Raw genomic sequence first — 23,267 nt, forward strand, 5'->3', positions numbered from 1 at the left:
AAAGAAAAAAGAGTTTGAAAAGGTACTTTTTTGGGAAAGAGGGTTCAAACAGAACAAAACCAAAAATTCTATTTTATGAAAATTACTTGTTGGAAAATTAATTAGCTTAAATGATTTAATAATTAAATAAGTAATTATTGAATGATATTTCCAGTTCATTTAATTGCAGTATTTTTTTAAGGTTGGTATATCTCGCAAAAAATACCAACGTCAAATCGGACTTATTACCATTTTGTGTAGCCGGCTTTCATTGCGTTGCAACCCTGGCTGTCAGACAGAGAAAAAATCGGGGAAAGGAAAGCATTTTTTTGGGGCGCGCTTGTTGTGTTGGAAAAAATTGCAAAGAAGCCAGTTAATTGGAAGTAGCGGCGAGTGCTCGACGAAAAGGTAACTCCGGGTAAGCACTATTCGGAATGGACTACCGCCAAATGAAGAACGACGCTTACGGCATTGGCCAGCGGCGCGGAATGGGGAGCTCCAGCGTCGGTGGTGGAGGAGGAGGAGGCGGAGGCGGGATGTATTCCTCAAACTTCGGTGGAGGCGGAGTCGGTGGCGGTGGTAGTGGCGCCAATTTCGGCGGAGGCGGCAATAACAGTGGCGGAGGCTACGGCGGAAATCCAAGTGGCGGAGGCTACGGCGGCAACCGGAATTCCAGTCCAGTTGGTGGCAACTTCAGTCGCAGTGGCGGTGGAGGTGGCGGCGGCGGCGGCGGCGGCGGCGGTGGCTTCAACAACATCAACAGTGGCGGCAACAACAGCTACCAACGTTCCGGAGACGGAGATCGGACAGGGTTCAATCCAAGCAACCAGCGTTTCGGCGATAATTACCAGGACAACTTCCGTGGCGGCCAGTCCTCCAATTTCGGACAAGGGAACAGGGGCTCATCAAATTCAGGCAACGTAGCCCGCTTGCTAGAACTGGAGAACCGCATTCCCGGTAACTCTGGTAATTTTAACATGGACCGCAATCCGGACATCAACTATCGAGGTCCCCAGTCGCAGGGAAGCGGCGATAGATTTTACAACGATGAACCCAGAAATCAGGGCTCTTTCGGTAACTTCGGTAACAACGATGGAGTCCCATTTGGAGGCAACAACAGTTCCTCCTTTAGCGGCAACAATGGCTCTTCTTTTGGTGGAAACAATGGCCCCGCTTTTGGTGGCAATAATGGACCTTCCTTTGGAGGAAGCGATGTCCCTTTTGCTGGAAACACCGGGCCCTCATTCGGAGGAAACAATCAACGCAACTTCAACAATGACAATTTCTCAAACAGAGGTCCTAACTTTGATGAGCAGCGTTCTGGCTTCAATGATTCCTACGGACGCGGTGGAAATCAGGACAACTTTGGCCAGAACTCTGGTAACTTTGGGGACAACAATAGGAATATAGGAAACTTCAACAACCGCGGACCGGCTGTCGGAGGGTCCGGAGGCCAAGGCTTTAACCAAAATTCTGGTGGCAACTTTGGCAACAACAATGCCGGAGGCGGCTTTAGCAACAACCTTAGTCGCACCTTCCAAGATTCTCGCAACAACTGGAACAAATCACAATCCTCCTCGTTCCAGAGCCCCGGCTTTCAATCGAACAGTAGAGATGGTGGCGGCAGCGGCGGAGCAGTAAGTGGAGGTGGCGGAGGAGGAGGAGGAGGAGGTGGTGCCGGTGGCTCTGGATGGGAAGCTAGTCAGCGCGCCTTCAACTCGAAGCGCAATCAGCTGCAGAAGATGAATCTAAACAATGGTGGATCTGTCCGCAAGCCAGGACCCCAGCCAGCCGCCAGGGCGGTCCAGAACTTGCGCAACAATCCTCAGAAGGCTGCAGCAATCGTTAAAACCGCGGGCACGCCCATTGTGACGAACAACAGGAGCAACCAGCCTAACAAGCCCGCCAACCAGCGACCGGGCAACGCTGCTGGAGCACAAAAGAAACTACCCATTGCAGCACCAACTCAGTATAAGGTCAACAACTTAGCTCCCAAGGCGACTACTGCTGTGGTAGCCAACAAGAAGCCACCGGTGGCTGGACAAGCCGTAAGGAGCGGACCCCAAGCAGCCAGGACGGGACCACAGGGAGTGAGAACTGGACCACAGGGATTGAAAACTGGACCACAGGGATTGAAAACTGGACCACAGGGATTGAAAACTGGACCACAGCTGCAGAAGACGGGACCACTGGCATCTAGGACTGACCAGCAGGCAGTGAAAGGTGGACCACAAGTAGGCAAGCCAGCAGGAGTGCCTAATAGGCCACCAAATGCTCCTGGATACCCCGTTCAAGTTGGTAAGCTATAGTTTTCTTTCCTTAAACCTTGAAGTTTTCTCTTCCAAGTGAAGGACTATTCAATTGGTAGAGTAGAATAGTTTAGTCAGGAATAGTTTTACCACACTCAAGTCCCTAACATATGATTCATTGCAGGCCAGAAGCGTGTAGCCCCAGCTCCACCGCTGGAAACTGAGGCTGCCTCCAAGTCGGTCAAGAAATGGCGACGCGTGGCACGCAAGCGCGGATTCCTAATTGGCGGATTCAGAATTCCCTATCTCAACGATCAGCCGAAAAAGCTACCACAACCCGAGGCGAACTCATATGCCTTGACCTTCTTCGAACAAACCTTCAATTACAGTACAAACCAGGACGCCACCGAGGAGGACTTCCTTGAGGCGGCCGTAGTGCTCAACGAGGATTCGGAAGATGAATCCGTTGCCGACGACGCCAAGTCGGCACGCAAGCTTTCGAAGCGCAACAGGAAGCGCATAAGGTCCGAGTGGGCTCCGCTGAATGAATCGAAAAAATATAATGATTGGGGCAACTGGTGGAAGGACTACAAGAATGTTGGCGAGGAGATCGACCAACAGCTGTTGGAGTGCGGGAACCTGAACCTGGAACATTGCTTCCTACCCAATCTGCCCAAGCTCACCACAGAGCAGGTGGTTTACGCCATCATAAAATCGGCGCACTTCGGTCTGGAGAAGAATGCTGACGTGCCGTACGACACTATGAAGACCATCTTTACGTTGATGAACCGCACCCTTCTGGATAATCTTACGGAGCTGAACATGGTGGAGATCCAGGACATCATTCGCGGCGTACCCAACGACCTCTGGGTATACAAGTTGCGCAGCATGGTCTTCCTGTGGGCCAAATACAAGAGCATTACAAATTCCAAGTCCACCGCCGAGGACGACGTCAAGGATCAGCAGGCAATCGCCCGCGAATGGAAGAGTCCATGCTTCCACTGGCTGGCTAAACAGGCTTTCGAAGAGCTAGTGGTGAGTTGGTCAAATATTCCGAAACCATCTTATAATCAACTAACTCTAAACTTACTTCTTTTAGGCAATCAGCGAAACCGAATGGAAAGATCACAGCACCGTCTTTCCCTCTATAGAGTAAAGCAATTTGAAAATTAGCCATACCCTCCTTCTCAAGACCCGAACATACATTGGTCCCAACATAGGACCGAACAGAAAGTAGGTTCTTCTTCAGCATTATTTTATCGATTGTATGATTTTGCATCTAGTTGTATTAGAGACCTTTATTATTGCACACATGAAGAACCATCCTGACTTTAAGAAGTGGTCTGTAATTCAGAATGCTTTTACAAATAAAAAACTTACCCAGAAGGGTGTATTATGCGCTCTGGGAAATTACTATAATACTGATCAGAAACGTTCTTCCTACTAGGAAGGTCGATAGCAATTATGTCTTGTATCTTCAAAACATGTATTTTGGTAAGATATTTTATTTCAAGTTCATAAAATTGTATATGACGCTAGAAGAATCCTATTGATAAAAAGGTAGATTGTAATTGGAATAAATACAAATAAATAATCAGCCCAAAAACTATTTTCTCATTGGACGGTGCCAAACTAGTAATAGATAAAATTGATTCAGACTTAGAATATTGGGAAGATCATTTAAAGTTTGAATGTATATTAGATAAGATAAAATAGAATTCGTGTAAGAGATAAGATACAGTGACTTAAGATGTCTTTTAACAAGTTTATTGCCAGCAACAGTGTTTCACAAAGTGTTCATATGTGTCTTTAATTTCTAGGTTACAATAGATTTGCAAACAAGGAGCGAATCCAATTCAAACTGGCTTATATAAGCACGGTTCATGGCACGAGCAAATTAGGCGCCCAGCTGCTTGTAGAGGATGGGCACATAGTCGTCGTACTCCGCCTGGTAGAGGTTACCGGCAATGGGATTGCCGAGGGCGTACTTCCTGGCGAACTCAGCGATCTTGAAGCCGCCGCGTCCATCTGCGCTGTTGTTGGGCAGCCTCTTCTCGTCGAAGGTGAGCTTGCACCTCTGCTCGAAGATCAGGAAAACGTAGCGATGGAGTCCGGTGTCTGGTGGTGGACCGGATCCAACGTACGCGGAGAGAACCTCGCCCTTGGCGACATCTTCACCGGGTATGTTGCCAACCAGCCAGTGGTGCCACTCCCTAAACTTGGGATCCTTGCGACTCGGTGCATCCGGATCGGTCATGCAGAGGGTGTACAGCTTATTGGCGTCCGCCTCCCACTTCACGCACGGCTCATCCTTCACCTGGGTGGGGGTCAGCACCTGACCCGGCTTTACGACAATATCGCCGGCATATTCCACCACAGCTGTCTGCGCCGGGGCCTTGGCGATCACATCCGGAACTACACAGTGCTCCTCCATGGTTTTGCCTATTTTTTCGCAAGAATACTGCCGCTGAGATGCGCTAAATGCACAGATTGGTTCCTTGGTTAGGAAAGACTGGCCAAAAGTTTTCAGCGTTCTAATGGCGGCCGGAAAATTGACAGCCGGATAGTTGACATTCACAGCGGTTGATCGTGGTATATCTTTTCCAAGTCCACTTAGAGCGCTGCGGTTGAGATTACGCAACACCCTGAACCGCGTACAAATCATCCTTATTGCTTAAGTAAACCAAATTGGATTAATTAAAAAACGGTTTATTGTTTTATTTGCTGGCCTATGGTCTATCGATAATCTGCAATTCACCTGGAGGCGAATAACATGGTTATCGGTATCGATAGCACTGTAGTGTTTTTGAATTTATATTTTTCTTCGAAAATATTTGCACAGTCTACTTGAAAAGGGCTTTCCTGGATATGAAAATCAAGCTGTGAATACTTGAAACAACTGAAAGCATCATGGCTTGGGTGCCCAAGACGCGCTTCGAGCACGATCTGCTGCAATTGGAGCCGGACTTTAATCTGGTTCATGGGCAGATCGCCTACGAGCTGATGAAGAAACAGGAGTTCTCAAGAGTTGTCCCTATGAACACCTACGAGTACTTGGCAGCCCGTGAAGATCTGCTTAAATGTGGAACGCCGGGCGGAAAGGGGCGTGAAATCCGTCAAAGTCTGCAAATGATGGAGAAGATTCAGAGAGTAGCTGGCACCAAGCCGCTGGGGGAGCACGCCACAATGGAGGACTGGGAGGACACCTCAACGATTGAGAAGGAGGCGTTAGCTATCATCAGAAACTTCGGAAGCATGTCCTTTAGACAGGACTCATTACCCCTCCATTCGCAGCCAAACAACTTACCTAAGGCTGTTCAAAATGAAAGTCAGCAATTTTATCTGATCACAGATCGCGAGTTCTTCAAACCACGGAAGATTTGCAGACTAAAGGATCTTCCGCTAACGGAATACAGTCCTAACAACTCAGCAGATGACTCGTTCCACACCGCTGAAAGTCTGAGCAGCTCCATTTGGCTGTACGGATCAAAATATCCAGAGTAACTTCATTTAATTACATTAAGGCAATCCCAGTTGAACTGGATAAAACAAAGAAGATGGGAGGAAAAATCAATCCAGAAAAAAATGACATCTCCAATAACGCCACGCTATCCAATTAAATTTCACAAGAAAAATGTATAGATGCTTACACGTTCAGATAGAATATAAACTGGAAGATTTATATTTTATAAGGAGTTAGTTAAATGCTACCAAAACCGAGCTATTGAGCATGCACGAAATTATTTGAAATTAAAATATTGTTTAAAGTTCGATTTGGTTAAAGTTACATTTGTCTATGTAAGTTGTATATTTAAGAGAAAGTTATTAAAAGAAAACGCTATTAGCTATTTTTTTTTTTATCAGAGGTATAGTCTTATAAAACGAATCATATTTGATGTATCTAATCGTTACAAAATGCTTAACTTGTATTACTGCACAGTTTATTAAGTTAACATCATGAATATCCTATAAAAAACCAATAAAAACCATTTCGGGGTTATATCAAAAATAAAAATACAAAATCAATTAATTTTTCTAAAGTCGTGTTTAATATAAGTGTAACCTAAATCTATGGTCTTATACTAGCGAATGTATGAATAACAAGAGCGAAGGAACAATAGATGGCGATGAGATGAAAGTGAATGCAGGTGATATGCACAGATATTTGGACCAATGCTTCGTTTACGGAGTAAAACCAACCTTGTCTTCAGGTCAACCGCTGCAAGGGATGCAACTAGACCTGGTAGCGCTGCTTGTGTCAGGCCTTCCGGAAGATGTCGCTGGATCCGTAGGACAGGCGGCGTTCCTTCGTGTTGGTAGTGACCAGTACCTCCTCGTCGAACTGCGACACCCGCTGCATTTTCGGTCGCATCAGACCTCGTACATCATTCAGCGATATATCAATATCTCGGAAGGCGTTGAGCAGGAACACAGCTGTGATAACGATGAGGAAGCCGCACACATCGCCGAGGATATCGTCGAACCGCATGTGAGTGAACTCCTTGAACAGAATGGCAGAGGCAGCTATCACCAGAGTGGTGAACATCACATAGTACACTGGGGTCACTATACTAGTATTGAATATATCCAGCGCCTTGTTTAGATAGTTCATTTGGATGGCTATGAATGTGGCAGTGACCAGGATCAGGAACCATGGCATCCATGTGAGGAATACGTTTCCTCCGTTATTCAGCGTCTGCCGAATGGCTAGGCCCAATGCCTTGCAAGACATCACAGTCAGAGAACCGATTCCGGAGCACAAGAAGATATAAACCACCACATTGGTGTGGCCATGGCGTGGGGCAATAAAGCACGCCACAAACACCGTAGAGCCAATGATGCAGATTACGTACAGGATGAACACCGGGTCCAACAGCATGTCAAATAGAAGCTGCAGATCCTCGACCTCTTTCTCCTTGGGCGAGTGAATCACAATGATGGTGGATCCCAGTATGCACAGAAAGCAGCCTATCTTTCCCAGCAGGTTAAGTTTCTCGTTGAGGAATCTGGAGGCCATCACGGCTGAGATGATTACACTCAGAGCGCCCAACGGGGTGACCAACGAAGCGGGGGCAAAGGCGTAGGCCGCAAAGTTGGCCGCTTCTCCCACACCCACTGTAAGAAACAAGCAGAGTACGTGAGTCATAAGGTCAGTGTGATAAGGGGTTCTGTTTTTCTGATAATATACCCTTGCAGGCGGTATTCAAATTTCCGGAGAAGGTACGCCACTAATATTCGATTCTATAGATCAGCAAAGCTTCTAAGCACATATGCATGTGGCTGTTATGTCTCTGTTTTAAAGATTATTTGTTAAATGTTTACAAATGCTCCAATTTGCGTTGTGCGACTTAGCTAATTGAAAACTATTATAGTCTGTTCCAAAAACCGATCTGTCTTAATCAGATTATTTTTTGGGAATTTTGAAATATTCAAATGACACTTGCCGGGAACGGAAGTTTGCGATAGCATGAAGGTCATAATTAATAACATTTTTCTATGTAAAGTATATGAAAAATAAATATACATATACGGAATAGCGTTATCCTCACTTTGTTATCGTTGCTTTTGAATTTTGCAGTATCTTAACACTATTACTCATGGAACATATAAACACTAGAATATTCACACTGCAAGGGTATTCCGTAAACCAAGTGCTCTTTGTTTTGTTCTTCACTCACTTGTTAAAAGACCCGCCCACCAGATCCACTCCCTCAGATATCCAAATCCTCCGGCTGACGCCCGCACCTCGCCGTACCTGCTCAGTCGAATGAGCGCCTTCTTCTTGATGATGAAGCTGGAACCGATGAAGAAGCAGGAGGAGATCGCCAGGCCAACGCCGATGTAGAAATCCGTGTTGGACACCGCCTCCGCCACCGAAAGGGGAGCGGTGTCAGGCGATTGGTTGGCTTCACCCGGGAGCATGCCCCCCACCGTCATCTGGGGCATCTGCAGTGATGAGGCTTCGCCGTCGTTCATGGCTAATCCGCTATGTGATCCGCTCCTGCTTTTCGCACTAGGAAGTCTGAGTCACAAGCCATCAACGAATCTTAGAGTGGCTGCATGCGGACAGCGGGAAAATACCGCCCTCAGTGATGCCAGCTAGACTGACTGCATTTACTAGCCAAAGTTAGCTATTTTTCAAGCAATACCTCCACTGGCTTGTTTTACTAAAACTGTGAGCTTAAAGATTACTGTTACTAATGTTTGGTTTTAACGATAAAGAATGTGCGAGGAAAGTTGATGAAATTAAATAATTTATTATTAGCACTCCGTTCGCCGTAACTTTGTTTTCTGTTTAGCTATACAAAGATCTAGCTATTTTTACTAAGATATGCCAGAGCTGCCACCCAGTTGCCATTCGCAACGAACGATTCAACCCACAATGAAAACAAAACGTGCAACCGGCCAACGAAATGCCGCCAAAGTCTAGCAGCAAGAAAAACCAGGTCACTTGGTACCACTGCGAGTCCTGCGGCGTCCACATTCCCTCGAAAGCGAGAGAGAACCACGAGGGCTTATGCTCCGCCATCAGCCAGGACGATGTTGGTCCCGATTCCGAGGCGGAGTACGTCCGGAGTGGGGCAATCTATACGAGAAGTCTTCAGCAGCGGAACTTTGAGGTGGAGTCCCTGAAGGATCTGCCCGCCAAGTACGCCAATATGCTAGTCTTCGTCTCCGAGGGTGCGATGCAATTGGCACAGCTGCACATCGGACAACATGTGGTGCTGGAAGCTCCTTCGACGTCGGAGCAGCCGCTGGTTAGGATTGTATGGCCCACATCGGAGCAATTCCTTACCACAGTATTTGTGAGTGAAGGGGGTAAGTCACTTGATCTTTAAAATGGGTTTTGAGCACTAATTAATATTGTTTTTACCAGATTTCAAACTTCATTGCACGCAACTACGAGGAAAGCTACTCAAGATCTCTGCCCTCCCTCCCAGTCGCCTCACTGCTGCTGCCAGCATTTCCCTGAAGCATCTAAACAGCACAGAGACTTTCCTGAAGTCAGGACAACTGCAGGACGCCATTGCCCTTCTCAAAAGAGACATGGTCAATAGGGTATTCTGCAAGGACAGTCTAATACACATGAATTTCTTTAACAAATCGCTGACTTTTCGCCTGGAGCAATGGCAGAGCACAGTGGAAGAGGCTCTAGCTGGTCTTAGCCTAGAATCCAAGCCGTTGCAGTTCATCCAGGTTACCAACGTTACTAAGGTCCAACTAATAGCAGAAAATGAAAATCAGCAGCAGGAGGAGCAGAAGATTAGTCACAGGATCACCAAATCCCAAATAGGCGGGCTGGATAGGCAATTGCAACTGGTGGAGGAGAGCATGGAGTACGCTTTGGGCTTCCGAATGTTGCCTGCAGGTAAGTTTAACGCAAGATTCACATTGTACCTATTTATTGTTTTTATATTTAAGGCCTTAGGGTTTCCCGGGGTTTGCTTCTGTACGGCGCCACTGGCTGTGGCAAGTCCATGGTTCTGGAAGCCATGTGTGCACTGGCCGAGGAGCGTAGTCAGGAACGTGTCCAACTGATACGCATCAACAGCGGCGAAGTCTACAGCAAATTCCTGGGCGAAACGGAACAGAAGCTGAGTGCTATTTTTGAGCGTGCCTACAATCACTATCCGCATCCAACGTTGCTGCTGATTGAGGATGTCCATAACTTGTGTCCCAAGCAGGAAAGCAGCGATCTTGTCAAGCGAGTCTTATTGGCCTTTTTATCCCTGCTAGATCAGCTAAGTACTCCCAGCCAGCTAAAAGGAAGTAAAACTTTCGTCCTGGCCACTACTTCTCAGATTGATGCACTGCATCCGAGCATTCGGCGAGCTGGTCGATTGGACAGTGAAGTGGAGTTGGGTGCTCCCAGCTCTCAGGCCAGGCTGCAAATTCTAAGATGCCTGATTCAGTCGGTGGAGCATCAGCTAAGTGATGAGGATGTGGAGCACGTTGCATCTATTACTCATGGCTACGTGGGAGCAGACTTAGCCAATCTCGTTTATGCTGCCATACTACAGGCGCAACCGAATCCTCTACAGATGCTGTACCTACAAGCTGCTCTGACCCGCATTAAACCATCGGCGATGCGTGAGGTCCTCATCGAATGTCCCAATGTGCAATGGGCGGATATTGGCGGTCAATCCGAGCTCCGTTTGGCGATGCAGCAGGCCATCGAGTGGCCACTGCTGCATGCGGAGAAGTTCCAACGTCTGGGCATCAAGCCGCCAAGGGGCATCCTGATGTTTGGACCGCCAGGCTGCTCAAAAACCATGATTGCCAAGGCCCTTGCCACCGAAAGCAAGCTTAATTTCCTGTCCATCAAGGGACCAGAGCTCTTTTCCATGTGGGTGGGCGAATCGGAGCGAGCGGTACGTGAGGTCTTCCGAAAAGCTCGTCAGGTGGCACCAGCCATAGTTTTCTTTGACGAAATCGACGCCATTGGTGGTGAGCGTTCGGAGGGCGATGGTTCCGGCTCTGGTTCCTCCGTAAAAGAGCGCGTTCTCACCCAGCTGCTCACCGAACTGGATGGCGTGGAGGCCCTGCAAAATGTCACCATAGTGGCTGCCACCAATCGTCCAGATATGATCGATAAGGCGCTGCTTCGTCCGGGCAGAATTGATCGAATTCTCTACGTAGGACTACCACAATGCGAAGCACGCAGGGAAATCCTAAAGATCAAACTTCGTGCCATGCCGATATCAAACGATGTGGACATGGAGAAGCTGGTGCAGCTGACGGAGGGATATTCCGGAGCAGAGATACAAGCCGTTTGCCATGAGGCTGCCCTGAGAGCCCTGGAGCAAAGCTTCGAAGCGGAGGACGTAAAGTGGACTGACTTCGAGCACGCTTTGAAGGCGGTGCCTCCGCGGACTAGCCCTGAATTGCTAAAACTCTACGAAGATTACCTAAAAAGAAAGTAGTTTTAGTGATCGGGGAATCCTTGACTTTATCAACGCCATGGGAAAATGCTTTAGCTACTTAAAACTACATATTTAAAGATTAATTGTGATGACTGTTTAGGCAGAATGCGCTAAAAAAAATGACGATAAGATTAACGAAAACAAATCTGCTTAATTTGTTTAAACAAATTAGCATGTTATTACCTCTTTAAACCTCTTAACTGGATCAGCCTTTAAACCCAACTGCTTATTGTAAAGTAAAACCGATTAGGGATATACAGTCGACTTTGGTGTTTAGACAGTTCCAAAATATAATTTAGTGTCTACAGATTACAGATTACGAAAACAGACTTATCGGTGATAACTTGAATGCTCTATTTTTACCCTCTGAAACCGTAAAACTGAAGAGTATAATTCTCTTGATTGTGAACACCAAGAGCCAACGTTGAGATCTAAACAAATTTCCAATTAATGCGTCACTTAATTGCCAATAAACTGATGTGGAACAACCCAAGAATCTTGATTTTTGTTGGTGTGATAAATTAGCTTGCTTTGCAATCATGCGAATGGAGAGCTGGGTGTCACCAAAACAAAACTTTTTTAGAACTTATAAATTTCAATGCTCTGTGATCTAAAACCCAATCCATAAACGTGTCAAGTTATTGTTTTTGAAATGCTCCCCGTTAATTGAATGTAGATAAATGAATATTTCACGGTCTTTTGAGGTCATACAGTAGTTGCCAAAAATATATGAATGTTATACAACTTAATTTCATGCTGAAAGAAACACCAAAACAAATATTCAATTTTGTGTTTTTTGGTCTTATCATTAACACTAACTGTCATTGAACTTGCGCACATGGGTTAAACATATGTCCAAATACATATGTGTGAATATCTCGCAATATACGAATTTTATGGTCAAACAGTAGCTACAATAAATTTTATTGGAAAAAGAGTGGTTTTAGAATTTGCAGTATTTCGGATATATTTCTTTTTTTCATATTTCATATTTCGGATATATTTCTTTTTCAATGGCATTTTTAGAAAAAAATATTTACAGTAAATTATGATTTATATAACTAACCACATACCCTTTAAAAATAGAACTATAGGTTGATTCGTACCTATACACATGATAGTTTTTTATTTATAAATTAAATAAAAAATATAGGTTTTTGTGATACTATATTTATATAAATCTCTGTTACAGCACTAACGCAAATATGACCTTTTAAAATCCTGTTTTATGATGTAGTACTGGACTCTGGGATAATAGTTCTTGGACGCCTCAAAGTTCTTTAGTTTCTCGTTTTCTGGTTGTTGTGTGTGGATACTGCTGGCCACCACTGTAGTCGCTTTCGTGGAGAGTGATGGGATACCATGCGCTCTTAATTCGCGCGATCAGTTGCCGGCTGGCGTTCGTCGCGTTGGTTACGACACCAATCTATCGCCGGAGGAGCTTGGTGCCTAGAGCTTGGAGCTTCCACTCGAGTGGCCCACCTGGTGTCGCGATTTACGACATGAAGAACTGGCTGAAGATCTCGCTGCTGTTGTGCACGTTCGGCTTTTTCCGGGAGTTTCGACCTTCGGAGCCGTACGTCACGGAGTACCTGTCCACGGATTATGGCAACCTGACCACGGATCAGATCTACCAGGATGTGTATCCCTTCGGCACGTACTCGGTGCTGGCCCAGCTGGTCATTGTGTTCCTCATCACAGATCTGGTGAGGTACAAACCGGTTATCGTACTGTCGGCACTGGCTGGGATTACCCTGTTTTCAATGCTTATCTGGACGGAGACCGTGGGTATGCTGCAGGTGGCCCAAGTCTTTTTTGGCACCTTCACGGCCGCGGAGGTGGCCTACTACACATACATGTACGCCAAGGTCAACAAGGAGCAGTACCAGGTGGTCACTGGCCACACGAGAGCTGCCATCTTGAGCGGCAAGTTCCTCGGCGGCCTGTTTGCCCAGGTTTTGGTGTCCACCAACAGCATGGACTACCGGCAGCTGCACTACCTCTCGCTGGCCACGCAGTTGATCTCCCTGGCCGTGTCCCTATTCCTGCCCAGCGTGCCGCGGAGCCTCTACTTCTACGCGGATGTCGAGAAGAATGCCACTCCCGACGGCGACGTGACCGCACCAAAGTTCTCCTTCGCCAACGCCTGCCGCCTGCTGTGGTACCACCTCGTCTCTTCCTACTCGAATCCCGTCGTGCTGCAGTGGAGCATATGGTGGGCACTGGCCACGTGCGGTCAAGTTCAAGTAAGGGGGGGGTTTATGGCAATACTAACATTTCCAAAGGATGTCAACTATACAAATTCTGCTTTATCCACCAGGTGATCTCCTACATCCAGTTCCTGTGGAAGGAAGTGGCCCCGAATCACCTTAGCGTTTACAATGGCGGAGTGGAGGCCGTGGCCACACTGCTCGGAGCGATTGGAGCCATTCTGGCGGGCTTGCTGAACTCCAACAAGCGACGCAGATCCTACATGACGGCCATATCCATCTGTGCCGCTGTCCTGGGCGCCCTGCTCATCTATGCTGCCAAGACGGAGCAGATCTGGGTGGCCTATGTGACCTATGTGCTCTTCTGCGCCGTATTCTTCTTCATCATCACGGTGGCGGGCGCCGTGGTGGCCGAGAATCTGGTGGAGGACAGTTTTGGCTTGATCTTCGGTATAAACACGTTGGTGGGTCTAATGCTGCAGACCATTCTGACCATTGCGGTTGTGGAGCGGGTTGGATTCGCTCTGGAGCCGCGGGATCAGTACGTGGTTTACGGTAGCTATTTTTTGGTCTTGGGTGGAGTATCTATAATTGGGTCTATCTGCATGAAATTGTTTGGCACGAATAACAAGTCAAGTGCGGGGAATGTGGTTCCTTTAACGTAGGATAATATAAGATGTTATACAACTCAAAGTAGGACTAAATGTGCAATTTTGTAAGTACAGGATTTCTTATAAGGCATATATACTGAATGTATTGTTTATAATTGAAAATAGGAAACTATCTTATTTATTCTAAATTCAAGAAAACATAGTCAATAAGAAATTACATTCTGTACAATCAATTCAATTAAACAAAATGGTACAAATAAACAAATTATAAGTAAAATAATTAGAACAAAGACTTTGGTTTCCATAAATATAAGCTGTTCGAGAATATACATAAAAGTGGTTAGCAACTTTTATCCTAATGAATTCAAAGACTACTCATATTTTTGTATATCTTCACCAAATACTGAAACATTTAATATTTATCTAACGCAACTCTTAATATTTGTACTAAGGAGCTTATTGCAGAAGTAGATCCATCTCCTCTGCATTCGAGGACATCAGATCGCGCTCCAAACTGGTGGTGGCTGCAGTTGCCTGGTTTAAAAACAAGTCGAAATCGTAGCCATCATTCTGGGCAGCAATGGAGTCCTTTTGATTGCTAATGGTCTGCGGATTGGAGAGCAGGTCCACGTCGTACAGACCCAGTTCCTTGAGTAGCGTTTCGTTCTCGCTGTGTGATTGGAAGGTGGAGGATTCATCGGACGCCTTGGGCTCCACATTTATAATTGCCGCCGGCTGCTCCACAGCCTCAAAACCGCAATCGACTTGCGAAGGAGTGGAATGGGGATGATTGTTGGCCTCGATTTCATCATCGTCCAGCTCTTGCGGCTTCAGAGTGCTCGACTTGTACTGAAAGTCCGTCTCCTTGAAGTCCACTTCAATGGGAAAGAGCGGTGGTAGGGATTCCAGTCGATCGACCAAACTCCTGTGAAGTTCGGCCAAACTTTCTAGCAAGCTTCGCAGCTGCTTGTTCAGATCCATGGCATGTTTGCATTCCAGCAGCTCCATTTTTTCGAGAACATCGGTGCGGAGTTTGGCAAATTTGCTGCGTGCATCCTGGCGACATCTCAGGATCAAGCGGTACTCATAGTTGCCCGTTTCGACGCGATAAAGTGGCTCCTGCAGGGCAGCAAAGCCATGCTCCTCATCATCCATCTCTTTGACCTTCAGGCAGTACGAAAGATATGTGAACTTGGCATCCGCATAGCGACGTACCGTGAGCTTTGTGTCCGGAATGGCTTTGTTCAGATACGTTCCCAGATCGGCCAGCACTGGCTTTATCTGTTTGATGATGCCCAAGCCATCCTTCTCCAAGGTGCGATGGAACTCGCCGAATGTGCGAAATGCCTCCGATGCCCGCTGTTGCGGTTCATGGACCGATATTTGGGTGAAGCAATCCCCAAAGGACTTGTATGTCTGCAGGAGATCGTAGTAGGCCTTGAGCATCCGGCGGGCATGCTCTACGAGACCCTTGTACATCAATTCAGTGCCCTCCAGCTCCTCCAGCCGCTTGACCAGCGAATCATTGCATAGTATCGCGCGCGAGAGACCCAGTGTATCCGCCGTATTGCTCGACAAATTGTCCACAATCCGATGCTTCAGCTTCTTGAGAATGATGTCCAGTGTCTTGCCCTGTTCGGGATCAGCGTGCAGCTTGTTGTAATGGATCACCACTTCTTCGGTGGCCGTCTGGATCATCTTGGCCACCTCTACCTTCGTCTTGCCCTTCACGCTCACCGAGTTCACAGCCAACAGTTCATCTCCGGATTGCAGGGATCCCTCCCGAGCAGCGGGTGTTCCATCAAAGATCTAGAGATAAGAACTTTAGCATTTTATTTTTTGGCAAGCGATAGATCTTAGTTTGTAAATCAAACTTGGTTGGAACAGTAAACTGTTTTATAAAACCAAGCTAATAGTAGTCATAACATTAAGTTTCAAAATTATCGTTTAAGGTTAGTCCCTAGCAACTGAAACCGATTTGGTTAGCCAAATTATGACCATCACCAACTGGTATAATTGGTCCGTTAAGGATTTTAGCAATGAGTCCCATGCCAGACCCAAGTTGATTCCGGGATTCGACCAGTTGGATGAGAGGCTGAAGGCGGCGCTTCAGGAGCGGGACTTCGGGAAGGATCAGCGTAAGCGAAAACAGGCGGGTGGTGGCCAAAGCCAGCGAAAGCCCAAGAAGCTAAAGAGGACCAGGGGGCAGACACCACGGGTATGCGAGTTTCAGCAGGTTTACACCGAGAAACGCAGGGAGCTAAAGCGGTTGGCCAACACGCAACGAAATGCGTTTCAGTTCCGGAGCAGACCTGTGCCCGATTTTGAGCGATCTCATCGGCAATTGGAAAGGCGCCGGCTGTACCTGAACTCTCTGCAAAAGCTGACGAAGCCCCGGGGTCCTGGCACCTTCTCCGCGTCCATGAAGCCGTCAGCCAACAGCCAACCAAAGAAGCGAATACAGTGCCCAAAGGCATCCGACTTTGTGCCCCGAATCAATCCAGGATCTTCCATGGACTACCTCAACCGTCAGCCCTTTGTCCCGCATGTCAAGTCCTCCTATACCCACCCAAAACCTTTTCGTCTCCATACGTCGGATCGGGCTCTGAGTCGCCAACTGTATGACGAGAGGAAAAGGATACGGATGGATCAGCGCTTGGATCAGCTGGCCAGCGATTGGTTTGCGCGGGAAAGGAGCGAGTACTTCAGGCTACGCAAAATGACAAATTTCCAGGCTACTCCGAATCCCTGGAAGCGAACAAAGCTTACAACTAGAATAGGTTCCCAGGGAGCCTAGAAATAATACATTAAATAATATATCAAATTTGAAAATAAAGCTGATCGTGAAAGCTAACAGATATTTGTAAGCGTTTATTCATTTTTGATTTTTAGACTCACCTGAACAATATATAGACATGGACACATGGGCGCTCCACCCCCAATGCTAATTCCAATCAGGTTGCTCTGATCCTTTGTGATGACGACAGCATTCGTGCTGACAGTCATGCCCCTAAATTGAGGTTAGTAGAAAGTTAAGACATTAGTTTATAAAGTTTAAATTAAGTTTGAAGCGTGATCTACGCGTGCTACATGATTTGAAGTATATATGGTTATGTGTGGGTGATTTGATATCAGTTTTCCAACGTACTCACATCGATCGGTGCACTTTTCTAATTAGCCATGTTACCAGTTCTAGCAAGGCCATTGGACTATATCAAGTTTACCTAAGGCTTTTTGAAAAATCTGTTGATCGGGGCAGTTTATTCTAAGACTTAGTGATACTATCGATTTCGAAGGATGGGATTTGGACAGCCAAAGGACACCTCGAATTCTATACCAGCTAGCCTAGCTTAAGTACGACATTATTTAGTATAAGCATCTAAAGCTCTACAAAGGAAATTCATATCTGTCCTCCTTTGGTGGAATCAATAAACTGAATAAATGATAATTTTTTTATTATAGTTCTGGAGGGCTTACTGTACAACAAAAGGCTATAGTACTGTGGTCGCTCTTTAAAAAGAAAATAATAGTAAGAAAAAATAGAATAAATTTCAAATGTAAAATAGATAATACAGGAAGGTGTCAAAATAAAATTTTAAAAAATGGCTACTTAAATGTCATATTTCAAAAAGGATATACGTTATTGTGTTAGAAATACGCCAATTTTTTAACATAAAAGTATGAAGAATCAAAGAAAAAATTAAGTGTGAGCTAAACTACGGATATGACCTATAAAATCAGAGCTTCCACAGGATATACATATGTGGTATTGCAACGATTCCGGGTCAACGGAGTTGACTTACAAACGATCTAACTCATACTTCTGCCTACTGGCGGACTCGATGCCGAACCTGTCCCCGGATGCGGAATCGCAGGAGAAGCCCGCCGGGGAGCAGAGCATAACGGTGGCCTCGTTGGGGGCGGCGGAAGCGGAGGGATGCTCCAGCTGCTCCGGGCGATCCTTGTGCCGCCGGACAGCCTGAGCACTATCCCCATCCAACTGGATGAGCAGCGGTTCTGGCCTGATTCCAACAATATGTTTCAGTTGTGGCGATTATTGATTTTTAACAGATACTTTTCGGCACATCGCAACAGATTGTTGTGCGCAAATAAAGCTGGGCGAAGGTATTGCAGCAACGAATTGGTTACAATGGCCACTTACATCTTATCCTCCTCGAAGAAGAAGTCATCCTCCGTGTCCGTCAGCATTTTCCGTTATTAAAAAATAAATATTTGTTTATTTTGGCAACTTGAAGCTCCTCTAACTGTCATTGGCGATAGGTAAGTGATTTGAAAACTATCGCATCGCGGGGCGAATGGCAAACTCCGGGAGTAAACTTGGACATTCCCACGGAGTAACCATGACCACTTGTTGCCTAGGAAACGCTGAGGAAAAACGTAAACAAAAGATGATGGACTGGGCCGAAGAACTCAAGATGACCATAAGAAAGGTGAGAAACCCGGTTTTAATGGGTGTATATTGAAGATTCTATGTATTTTCCACCCTAGACGACGGCCAGGAAAGGTCGGCGCTCCAAGAGTCGCGATGTTCTGAAGGATGAGGATTCCCAGGCGGCCGGTGGCTCCAAGGACATTTCCATCGACATCACTCTGAATGTCCAGGCGGGTACCCCACCCACCACCTCGGACACGGCCACCACATCCACATATAACAATGAATTCGAGTCCCATCGACCACCCATTCGTCGCATTTCGGGCGGCTGGGCGGATTCCGGATTCAAGGGATTAAAGTGTGTATGATTTACCTCTATAGGAACTTTACTGATTGCGCTATTTCTTTATAGGTCCAAGAAAAACTCATTCGACGAGTAAGTATAGAATAGCTTAAAGTTATCCGACACTTGCCACGTATTCTATCAGAATAACTTTTCACTCTTGTAATACTACTATTATTTAGTGAGCGTTTTAGGCAAACAAAGTCGGCTACAAATTCCATACCAACGGATGACATTCCCGTCATTCCAGACATGGATGATGTCAAGGACGAAATCATGCTCAATGAGATTGTGGAGCCGCCTACGTAAGTCTGGCCTGATTAATTCTCTTCACTATGATAATTGGTTATAATTTCAGTATCGGCACCTCACGATCCGCCGTCTTGAAGGAGGCCAATTCCGATTTGCTCTCTCAGTACGCATTTTCGGCTGTGGATGGCTTTGATCTCTCAATCTTAACCGATTGCCTGGTTCCACAGGAGAGCCTCAACGAGAAAGATGATCTCTGGCAGTGGGACAAACTGTTCACTGAGGTCACGGCTGAAATCCATTCGGATAAAGTGCCCAATATTGGCATGAAGATAGGACCCGATGTGGTTCCACCCACACAATATACTTAGTGTGCTTAAGCCCATTATATCAGTGCAATACAAATGCTCAATATGTTAAGCGATTACAAATACATTTCTTGCCTTAAATGATCACAAAATATACTTTACAGAGATACTCAATTAAATTGCGCATTTTTATCTCAATAACCTTACTGACTTATTGGATGGCTCTGCCCACTCCGTCGAATGCCTTTTCCTTGTGATCTGCTGCATTGGCTCGAGCTTCGTAGTTGCATATGGTTACGCCATGATAATGAGCTTCTGTGAACTCTCCTCGAAGACCTTTGGATAGCGACTTGCTGTTAGGTAGTAACTAAACACCGATTGTGCTGTCCTTACCTATATAGTAAATTCGTGTGCTGTCTTCGCCAAAGTTACTGGGAAAGTACAAGGAGAGATGATGCACGGAGGAGAAGGTGACCACTTTGGGCGAGTACTCGATTTCTCCACGGGCATCGCGGGTCAGGTGGAACTCCTGGTCGGGTTTGGCTTTGGCATCGTCGAAAGTCATCCTGGGTCTGTTCTTAAAGCTAAACAATAAGGCATATGAATATAAAATGGACTTCTTATGAAATCTGACTGCTCTTTCTTACATTTTGACCATGTTTGGATGGGAGTCATCGTTGGCCCCACTTATGATGATTCCCTTGAGCTTGATGTTGCCGGTGAAGGGAATGTTGAAGAGGAGCTCCTCGTCCGCATCGCTCTCCACGTACTTGGACAGATCCTGGCGCTTCTCATAGGGCTTGAATACACTTTTGCCCTGGCCATCCGTCTCCTCGTTCAGGCACTCCACGTTGTCCAGATCGATTTTCGTGTACAGGCTGTACTCGATGCCCATTTCCAGGGCGTGGTCCACGTCCGAGGCCTCATGACTGCAGCCGCCGTGGTCGTGCGAGTGTCCGTGCGGCATTATTTCAATTTTAAATTCAAAAACCTAACAAAAATTGTAATGTAAATAAACCAGCCGAGTCACTAAGGAAAATATGGTCACCCGAATTTGCCATTCACTGGTAAAGATGTAATCGATAGGCAGAAGCTCTTATCGATTAAACAAGTTGGCGGTATATTTAAGCTCATCGAGTGCGGCCACACTTTCCTTAACATTTCGCAGCAACGTGTTCTGTGTAAATCGCTGTGAATTTATTGTAGAATAACTGTGTTTTGTTGAAAACCATAACTTAACCCTACAATGGCGCCCAAGGCAAAATCGGTCAACATCAAGCCAACGGCCAAGGCCTTCAAGGACAAGTCGAAGCCCACCGATGTGCGTTTGTCCAACATCCAGGCGGCCAAAGGTGAGCAAATGCGAGGAAATTAACAAAACTAAGCACTTTTGTGTGAAAAATTGTTGGCGGATATGCTATTTATTAAGCTAGGACCCACGTTGATTAACTTGGAACAATGCTGCACCAGAGTTTCTGGCCAAATGGTCTATTGAAAAAGCAGTTGGATGCCGGCTGTCTGGAAACTTCTTGGGCGGAAGAAGAAGAAGAAGCGAGCATTACTCATGTGATGAATTGAATCAACCTAAAAATTGTGGATTTTTAAAGCCCCATTTTGAGAGGACCTTTGGTTGCCATAAGGATTTTATTGCATATTTTTTTATTTTAGTCCCCTTGAAGATTGTTAAATTAAGACACCAAACACCATCTGTCTGTTTTTGTATGTATGCACATATGTACATATGTATGTATGTAAATTAGTCATGCCGTTTGGAGTTTTCTGTATGGAACTGAGCACATGAACTCTACTAAGCTTAGTCTTTACTTTAGTTGTAACATAATCACAATACTATATAGCTAATCGAAATATTTGTGCCTTCCAGCCGTTTCCGATGCCATTCGCACCAGTCTGGGCCCCCGAGGCATGGACAAGATGATCCAGGCCGGCAACGGCGAAGTGTCCATCACCAACGATGGAGCCACCATCCTGAAGCAGATGAACGTGCTGCACCCGGCCGCCAAGATGCTGGTGGAGCTGTCCCGCGCCCAGGATGTGGCCGCTGGTGACGGTACCACCTCCGTGGTTGTCATTGCCGGCGCTCTGCTGGAGGCCTGCGAGAAGTTGCTGCAGAAGGGTCTGCACCCCACGGCCATCTCGGACTCGTTCCAGCGCTGCTCGAACAAGGCCGTAGAGATCCTGAAACAGATGTCCACACCCATCGAGCTGGACGACCGCGAGACGCTGATCAAGAGCGCCTCCACCTCGCTGAACTCCAAGGTGGTGTCCCAGCAGAGCAGCCTGCTGGCCCCCATTGCCGTGGATGCCGTGCTTAAGGTCACAGACCCCGGCAAGGAGACCTCTGTGGATCTCAAGAACATCAAGGTCATCTCCAGCCTGGGTGGCACCGTTGAGGACACCGAGCTGGTTGATGGATTGGTCTTCACCTGCCGCTCCGCCGGTTCCAACGCTCCCAAGCGCATCGAGAAGGCCAAGATCGGTCTTATCCAGTTCTGCATTTCGGCCCCAAAGACCGATGTGAGTACTACGCAATGAACCTTACAATTGTTTCATTGTTTTTAATAATTTAAACTTGAAATTACAGATGGATCACAATGTGATTGTATCGGACTACGCTGCCATGGATCGTGTGCTTAAGGAGGAGCGCTCGTACATCCTGAACATTGTCAAGCAGATCAAGAAGTCTGGATGCAATGTTCTTCTAGTTCAGAAGTCTATCCTGCGGTAGGTTTAGCTCACTTGTTCTTTAACCACTTTGTGCTGATAGTTCTGCATTAACTTAGCGATGCCGTCTCTGATCTGGCTCAGCACTTCCTGGACAAGATCAAGTGCTTGGTAGTCAAGGATGTGGAGCGCGAGGATATTGAGTTCGTGTGCAAGACCCTCCACTGCCGTCCGATCGCTTCGTTGGATCACTTCACAGCCGAAAACCTGTCCAGCGCCGATCTGGTCGAGGAGGTGGCCAGTGGCACCAACAAGTTTGTGAAGATTACCGGCATCCAGAACATGGGACGCACAGTCTCGATCATCTGCCGCGGATCTAACAAGCTGGTGCTCGAGGAGGCTGCTCGCTCCCTGCACGATGCCCTCTGTGTCGTGCGTTGCCTGGTGAAGCTGCGCGCCCAGATTGTGGGCGGTGGTGCGCCGGAGATTGAGATGGCCCTGCAGCTGGCCGCATTGGCTCAAACAGTTGAGGGTGTGGACGCGTATTGCTTCCGCGCATTTGCCGATGCTTTGGAGGTGATTCCTTCGACGCTGGCTGAGAACGCCGGCTTGAATCCCATTGCCACGGTTACGGAGCTGCGCAACCGCCACGCTCAGGGTGAGAAGAACGCCGGTATTAATGTGCGCAAGGGCGCCATCACAGACATTTTTGCGGAGAACGTGGTGCAGCCGCTGCTGGTCAGTATTTCGTCGATCACCCTGGCCACCGAGACGATTCGATCGATCTTGAAGATCGACGATATTGTAAGTACTAAACGAATTCATTGATTCGTTAAATTTATTGCTAATCACTGTCCTAATTTATTTTCAGGTCAACACCTTCAGTTAAGCAGTGTGACCCGGAGTTTTCCGTTGTCTGTCTCTGATCAAGATCAATCTTCACGCAAATTCATCTAAAGCCTCACATCTTATACCCATTATGCGGTTGCGCATTAGATTTTGAATAAAATTCACATATACACTACGCCTCACCAGCTTAACATGTATTTAAAAATAAAACTAAATGATTAAATACTTCGCTAACACAACCCACTTAAGAACTTGATTTTAATTTCGGATATATGCTCATTTGGGTATATTGTGGATTGTCCTTAGTTTAAAAACGTGTATAGACTTAGTTAAGGACAAACTGGACTTGGAACTTATATTGAATCTCATTTCGTAACTTAAATCTAAACAACTTTATAATATAATGGAATCGCCATATTTCCTTCTTAGAAAGTATAACTAGGCTAATGAATTTCTTGAACTCCAGTAAA

The 23,267-nt window shown here is 46.4% G+C and overlaps 11 protein-coding genes across 13 annotated transcripts; 7 read left to right on the forward strand and 4 right to left on the reverse strand.

Annotated features, from left to right (window-relative positions):
• The first annotated feature begins 246 nt into the window (after positions 1-246).
• On the forward strand, positions 247-3,828 carry LOC120451504 (uncharacterized transmembrane protein DDB_G0289901). The gene is made up of 3 exons (XM_039635300.2): positions 247-2,277; positions 2,413-3,263; positions 3,328-3,828. The coding sequence occupies exons 1-3, from the start codon at positions 414-416 to the stop codon at positions 3,382-3,384; spliced, it is 2,772 nt and encodes a 923-aa protein (XP_039491234.1). The 5' UTR covers positions 247-413; the 3' UTR covers positions 3,385-3,828.
• A 145-nt stretch (positions 3,829-3,973) lies between these two features.
• LOC120451646 (protein D3) lies at positions 3,974-4,908 on the reverse strand. The gene has a single exon (XM_039635553.2). It carries the CDS (start codon positions 4,891-4,893, stop codon positions 4,126-4,128), a length of 768 nt encoding a protein of 255 aa, XP_039491487.1. The 5' UTR covers positions 4,894-4,908; the 3' UTR covers positions 3,974-4,125.
• Positions 4,909-5,138: 230 nt separating this feature from the next.
• Positions 5,139-6,153, forward strand: LOC120451727. Its single transcript, XM_039635676.2, has one exon. It carries the CDS (start codon positions 5,139-5,141, stop codon positions 5,730-5,732), a length of 594 nt encoding a protein of 197 aa, XP_039491610.1. The 3' UTR covers positions 5,733-6,153.
• Positions 6,154-6,254: 101 nt separating this feature from the next.
• Positions 6,255-8,288, reverse strand: LOC120451574 (magnesium transporter NIPA2). The gene is made up of 2 exons (XM_039635425.1): positions 7,907-8,288; positions 6,255-7,343 (listed from the first exon to the last, which is right to left on the reverse strand). The coding sequence occupies exons 1-2, from the start codon at positions 8,202-8,204 to the stop codon at positions 6,487-6,489; spliced, it is 1,155 nt and encodes a 384-aa protein (XP_039491359.1). The 5' UTR covers positions 8,205-8,288; the 3' UTR covers positions 6,255-6,486.
• A 304-nt stretch (positions 8,289-8,592) lies between these two features.
• LOC120458018 (ATPase family protein 2 homolog) lies at positions 8,593-11,645 on the forward strand. Its single transcript, XM_039645520.1, has 3 exons — positions 8,593-9,047; positions 9,106-9,597; positions 9,651-11,645. The coding sequence occupies exons 1-3, from the start codon at positions 8,642-8,644 to the stop codon at positions 11,150-11,152; spliced, it is 2,400 nt and encodes a 799-aa protein (XP_039501454.1). The 5' UTR covers positions 8,593-8,641; the 3' UTR covers positions 11,153-11,645.
• Positions 11,646-12,433: 788 nt separating this feature from the next.
• LOC120444021 (folate transporter 1) lies at positions 12,434-14,253 on the forward strand. Its single transcript, XM_039623525.2, has 2 exons — positions 12,434-13,398; positions 13,473-14,253. The coding sequence occupies exons 1-2, from the start codon at positions 12,505-12,507 to the stop codon at positions 14,025-14,027; spliced, it is 1,449 nt and encodes a 482-aa protein (XP_039479459.1). The 5' UTR covers positions 12,434-12,504; the 3' UTR covers positions 14,028-14,253.
• A 38-nt stretch (positions 14,254-14,291) lies between these two features.
• LOC120444014 (PRKCA-binding protein) lies at positions 14,292-18,250 on the reverse strand. Of its 2 annotated transcripts, none has more exons than XM_039623511.1 (3): positions 18,136-18,250; positions 16,872-16,983; positions 14,292-15,782 (listed from the first exon to the last, which is right to left on the reverse strand). In XM_039623511.1, exons 1-3 carry the CDS (start codon positions 18,180-18,182, stop codon positions 14,430-14,432), a joined length of 1,512 nt encoding a protein of 503 aa, XP_039479445.1. In that variant the 5' UTR covers positions 18,183-18,250; the 3' UTR covers positions 14,292-14,429. The 2 variants fall into 2 exon arrangements, with proteins under 2 accessions (XP_039479445.1, XP_039479434.1); XM_039623500.2 differs by lacking the exon at positions 18,136-18,250 and adding an exon at positions 17,126-17,392.
• On the forward strand, positions 15,864-16,831 carry LOC120444028. Its single transcript, XM_039623537.2, has one exon. The coding sequence runs from the start codon at positions 15,967-15,969 to the stop codon at positions 16,768-16,770; it is 804 nt and encodes a 267-aa protein (XP_039479471.1). The 5' UTR covers positions 15,864-15,966; the 3' UTR covers positions 16,771-16,831.
• Positions 18,251-18,289: 39 nt separating the features above from the next.
• LOC120444038 (intraflagellar transport protein 43 homolog) lies at positions 18,290-19,445 on the forward strand. Its single transcript, XM_039623547.2, has 5 exons — positions 18,290-18,424; positions 18,483-18,724; positions 18,779-18,802; positions 18,892-19,014; positions 19,068-19,445. The coding sequence occupies exons 1-5, from the start codon at positions 18,290-18,292 to the stop codon at positions 19,327-19,329; spliced, it is 786 nt and encodes a 261-aa protein (XP_039479481.1). The 3' UTR covers positions 19,330-19,445.
• Positions 19,371-20,265, reverse strand: LOC120444050 (PITH domain-containing protein CG6153). The gene is made up of 3 exons (XM_039623558.2): positions 19,914-20,265; positions 19,660-19,850; positions 19,371-19,602 (listed from the first exon to the last, which is right to left on the reverse strand). Exons 1-3 carry the CDS (start codon positions 20,231-20,233, stop codon positions 19,478-19,480), a joined length of 636 nt encoding a protein of 211 aa, XP_039479492.1. The 5' UTR covers positions 20,234-20,265; the 3' UTR covers positions 19,371-19,477.
• Positions 20,266-20,394: 129 nt separating this feature from the next.
• LOC120443999 (T-complex protein 1 subunit delta) lies at positions 20,395-23,040 on the forward strand. Of its 2 annotated transcripts, XM_039623489.2 has the most exons (5): positions 20,396-20,618; positions 21,149-21,801; positions 21,869-22,008; positions 22,068-22,752; positions 22,820-23,040. In XM_039623489.2, exons 1-5 carry the CDS (start codon positions 20,513-20,515, stop codon positions 22,835-22,837), a joined length of 1,602 nt encoding a protein of 533 aa, XP_039479423.1. In that variant the 5' UTR covers positions 20,396-20,512; the 3' UTR covers positions 22,838-23,040. The 2 variants fall into 2 exon arrangements, with proteins under 2 accessions (XP_039479415.1, XP_039479423.1); XM_039623481.2 differs by lacking the exon at positions 22,820-23,040 and having other exon boundaries at positions 20,395-20,618; positions 22,068-22,776.
• Positions 23,041-23,267: the final 227 nt, after the last annotated feature.

The sequence above is a fragment of the Drosophila santomea genome, chromosome 2L (assembly GCF_016746245.2).
Source record: "Drosophila santomea strain STO CAGO 1482 chromosome 2L, Prin_Dsan_1.1, whole genome shotgun sequence".
NCBI classification, from domain to species: Eukaryota; Metazoa; Arthropoda; class Insecta; order Diptera; family Drosophilidae; genus Drosophila; species Drosophila santomea.

Excerpts from the sequence above, each read along its gene's own strand:
- LOC120444021 (XM_039623525.2), top strand. The coding sequence starts at position 12,505 with ATGGGATACCATGCGCTCTTAATTCGCGCGATCAGTTGCCGGCTGGCG. Across the intron at positions 13,399-13,472 it reads CCACGTGCGGTCAAGTTCAA|GTGATCTCCTACATCCAGTT; the intron begins GTAAGGGGGGGG and ends TTTATCCACCAG.
- LOC120444014 (XM_039623500.2), bottom strand. The coding sequence starts at position 17,178 with ATGGCCTTGCTAGAACTGGTAACATGGCTAATTAGAAAAGTGCACCGA. Across the intron at positions 16,984-17,125 it reads AGAAAAGTGCACCGATCGAT|GGGCATGACTGTCAGCACGA; the intron begins GTGAGTACGTTG and ends ACCTCAATTTAG. Across the intron at positions 15,783-16,871 it reads CATGTCTATATATTGTTCAG|ATCTTTGATGGAACACCCGC; the intron begins GTGAGTCTAAAA and ends TCTTATCTCTAG.
- LOC120451504 (XM_039635300.2), top strand. The coding sequence starts at position 414 with ATGGACTACCGCCAAATGAAGAACGACGCTTACGGCATTGGCCAGCGG. Across the intron at positions 2,278-2,412 it reads TGGATACCCCGTTCAAGTTG|GCCAGAAGCGTGTAGCCCCA; the intron begins GTAAGCTATAGT and ends GATTCATTGCAG. Across the intron at positions 3,264-3,327 it reads AGGCTTTCGAAGAGCTAGTG|GCAATCAGCGAAACCGAATG; the intron begins GTGAGTTGGTCA and ends TACTTCTTTTAG.
- LOC120444050 (XM_039623558.2), bottom strand. The coding sequence starts at position 20,233 with ATGCCGCACGGACACTCGCACGACCACGGCGGCTGCAGTCATGAGGCC. Across the intron at positions 19,851-19,913 it reads CATCCAAACATGGTCAAAAT|CTTTAAGAACAGACCCAGGA; the intron begins GTAAGAAAGAGC and ends CTTATTGTTTAG. Across the intron at positions 19,603-19,659 it reads CACACGAATTTACTATATAG|GTCTTCGAGGAGAGTTCACA; the intron begins GTAAGGACAGCA and ends CGCTATCCAAAG.
- LOC120451727 (XM_039635676.2), top strand. The coding sequence starts at position 5,139 with ATGGCTTGGGTGCCCAAGACGCGCTTCGAGCACGATCTGCTGCAATTG.
- LOC120443999 (XM_039623481.2), top strand. The coding sequence starts at position 20,513 with ATGGCGCCCAAGGCAAAATCGGTCAACATCAAGCCAACGGCCAAGGCC. Across the intron at positions 20,619-21,148 it reads CAACATCCAGGCGGCCAAAG|CCGTTTCCGATGCCATTCGC; the intron begins GTGAGCAAATGC and ends TGTGCCTTCCAG. Across the intron at positions 21,802-21,868 it reads TTTCGGCCCCAAAGACCGAT|ATGGATCACAATGTGATTGT; the intron begins GTGAGTACTACG and ends TTGAAATTACAG.
- LOC120444038 (XM_039623547.2), top strand. The coding sequence starts at position 18,290 with ATGGCAAACTCCGGGAGTAAACTTGGACATTCCCACGGAGTAACCATG. Across the intron at positions 18,803-18,891 it reads AAGAAAAACTCATTCGACGA|TGAGCGTTTTAGGCAAACAA; the intron begins GTAAGTATAGAA and ends ACTATTATTTAG. Across the intron at positions 19,015-19,067 it reads GAGATTGTGGAGCCGCCTAC|TATCGGCACCTCACGATCCG; the intron begins GTAAGTCTGGCC and ends TTATAATTTCAG.
- LOC120458018 (XM_039645520.1), top strand. The coding sequence starts at position 8,642 with ATGCCGCCAAAGTCTAGCAGCAAGAAAAACCAGGTCACTTGGTACCAC. Across the intron at positions 9,048-9,105 it reads AGTATTTGTGAGTGAAGGGG|ATTTCAAACTTCATTGCACG; the intron begins GTAAGTCACTTG and ends TGTTTTTACCAG. Across the intron at positions 9,598-9,650 it reads CTTCCGAATGTTGCCTGCAG|GCCTTAGGGTTTCCCGGGGT; the intron begins GTAAGTTTAACG and ends TTTATATTTAAG.
- LOC120444028 (XM_039623537.2), top strand. The coding sequence starts at position 15,967 with ATGACCATCACCAACTGGTATAATTGGTCCGTTAAGGATTTTAGCAAT.
- LOC120451646 (XM_039635553.2), bottom strand. The coding sequence starts at position 4,893 with ATGATTTGTACGCGGTTCAGGGTGTTGCGTAATCTCAACCGCAGCGCT.
- LOC120451574 (XM_039635425.1), bottom strand. The coding sequence starts at position 8,204 with ATGAACGACGGCGAAGCCTCATCACTGCAGATGCCCCAGATGACGGTG. Across the intron at positions 7,344-7,906 it reads GTGGGCGGGTCTTTTAACAA|TGGGTGTGGGAGAAGCGGCC; the intron begins GTGAGTGAAGAA and ends TGTTTCTTACAG.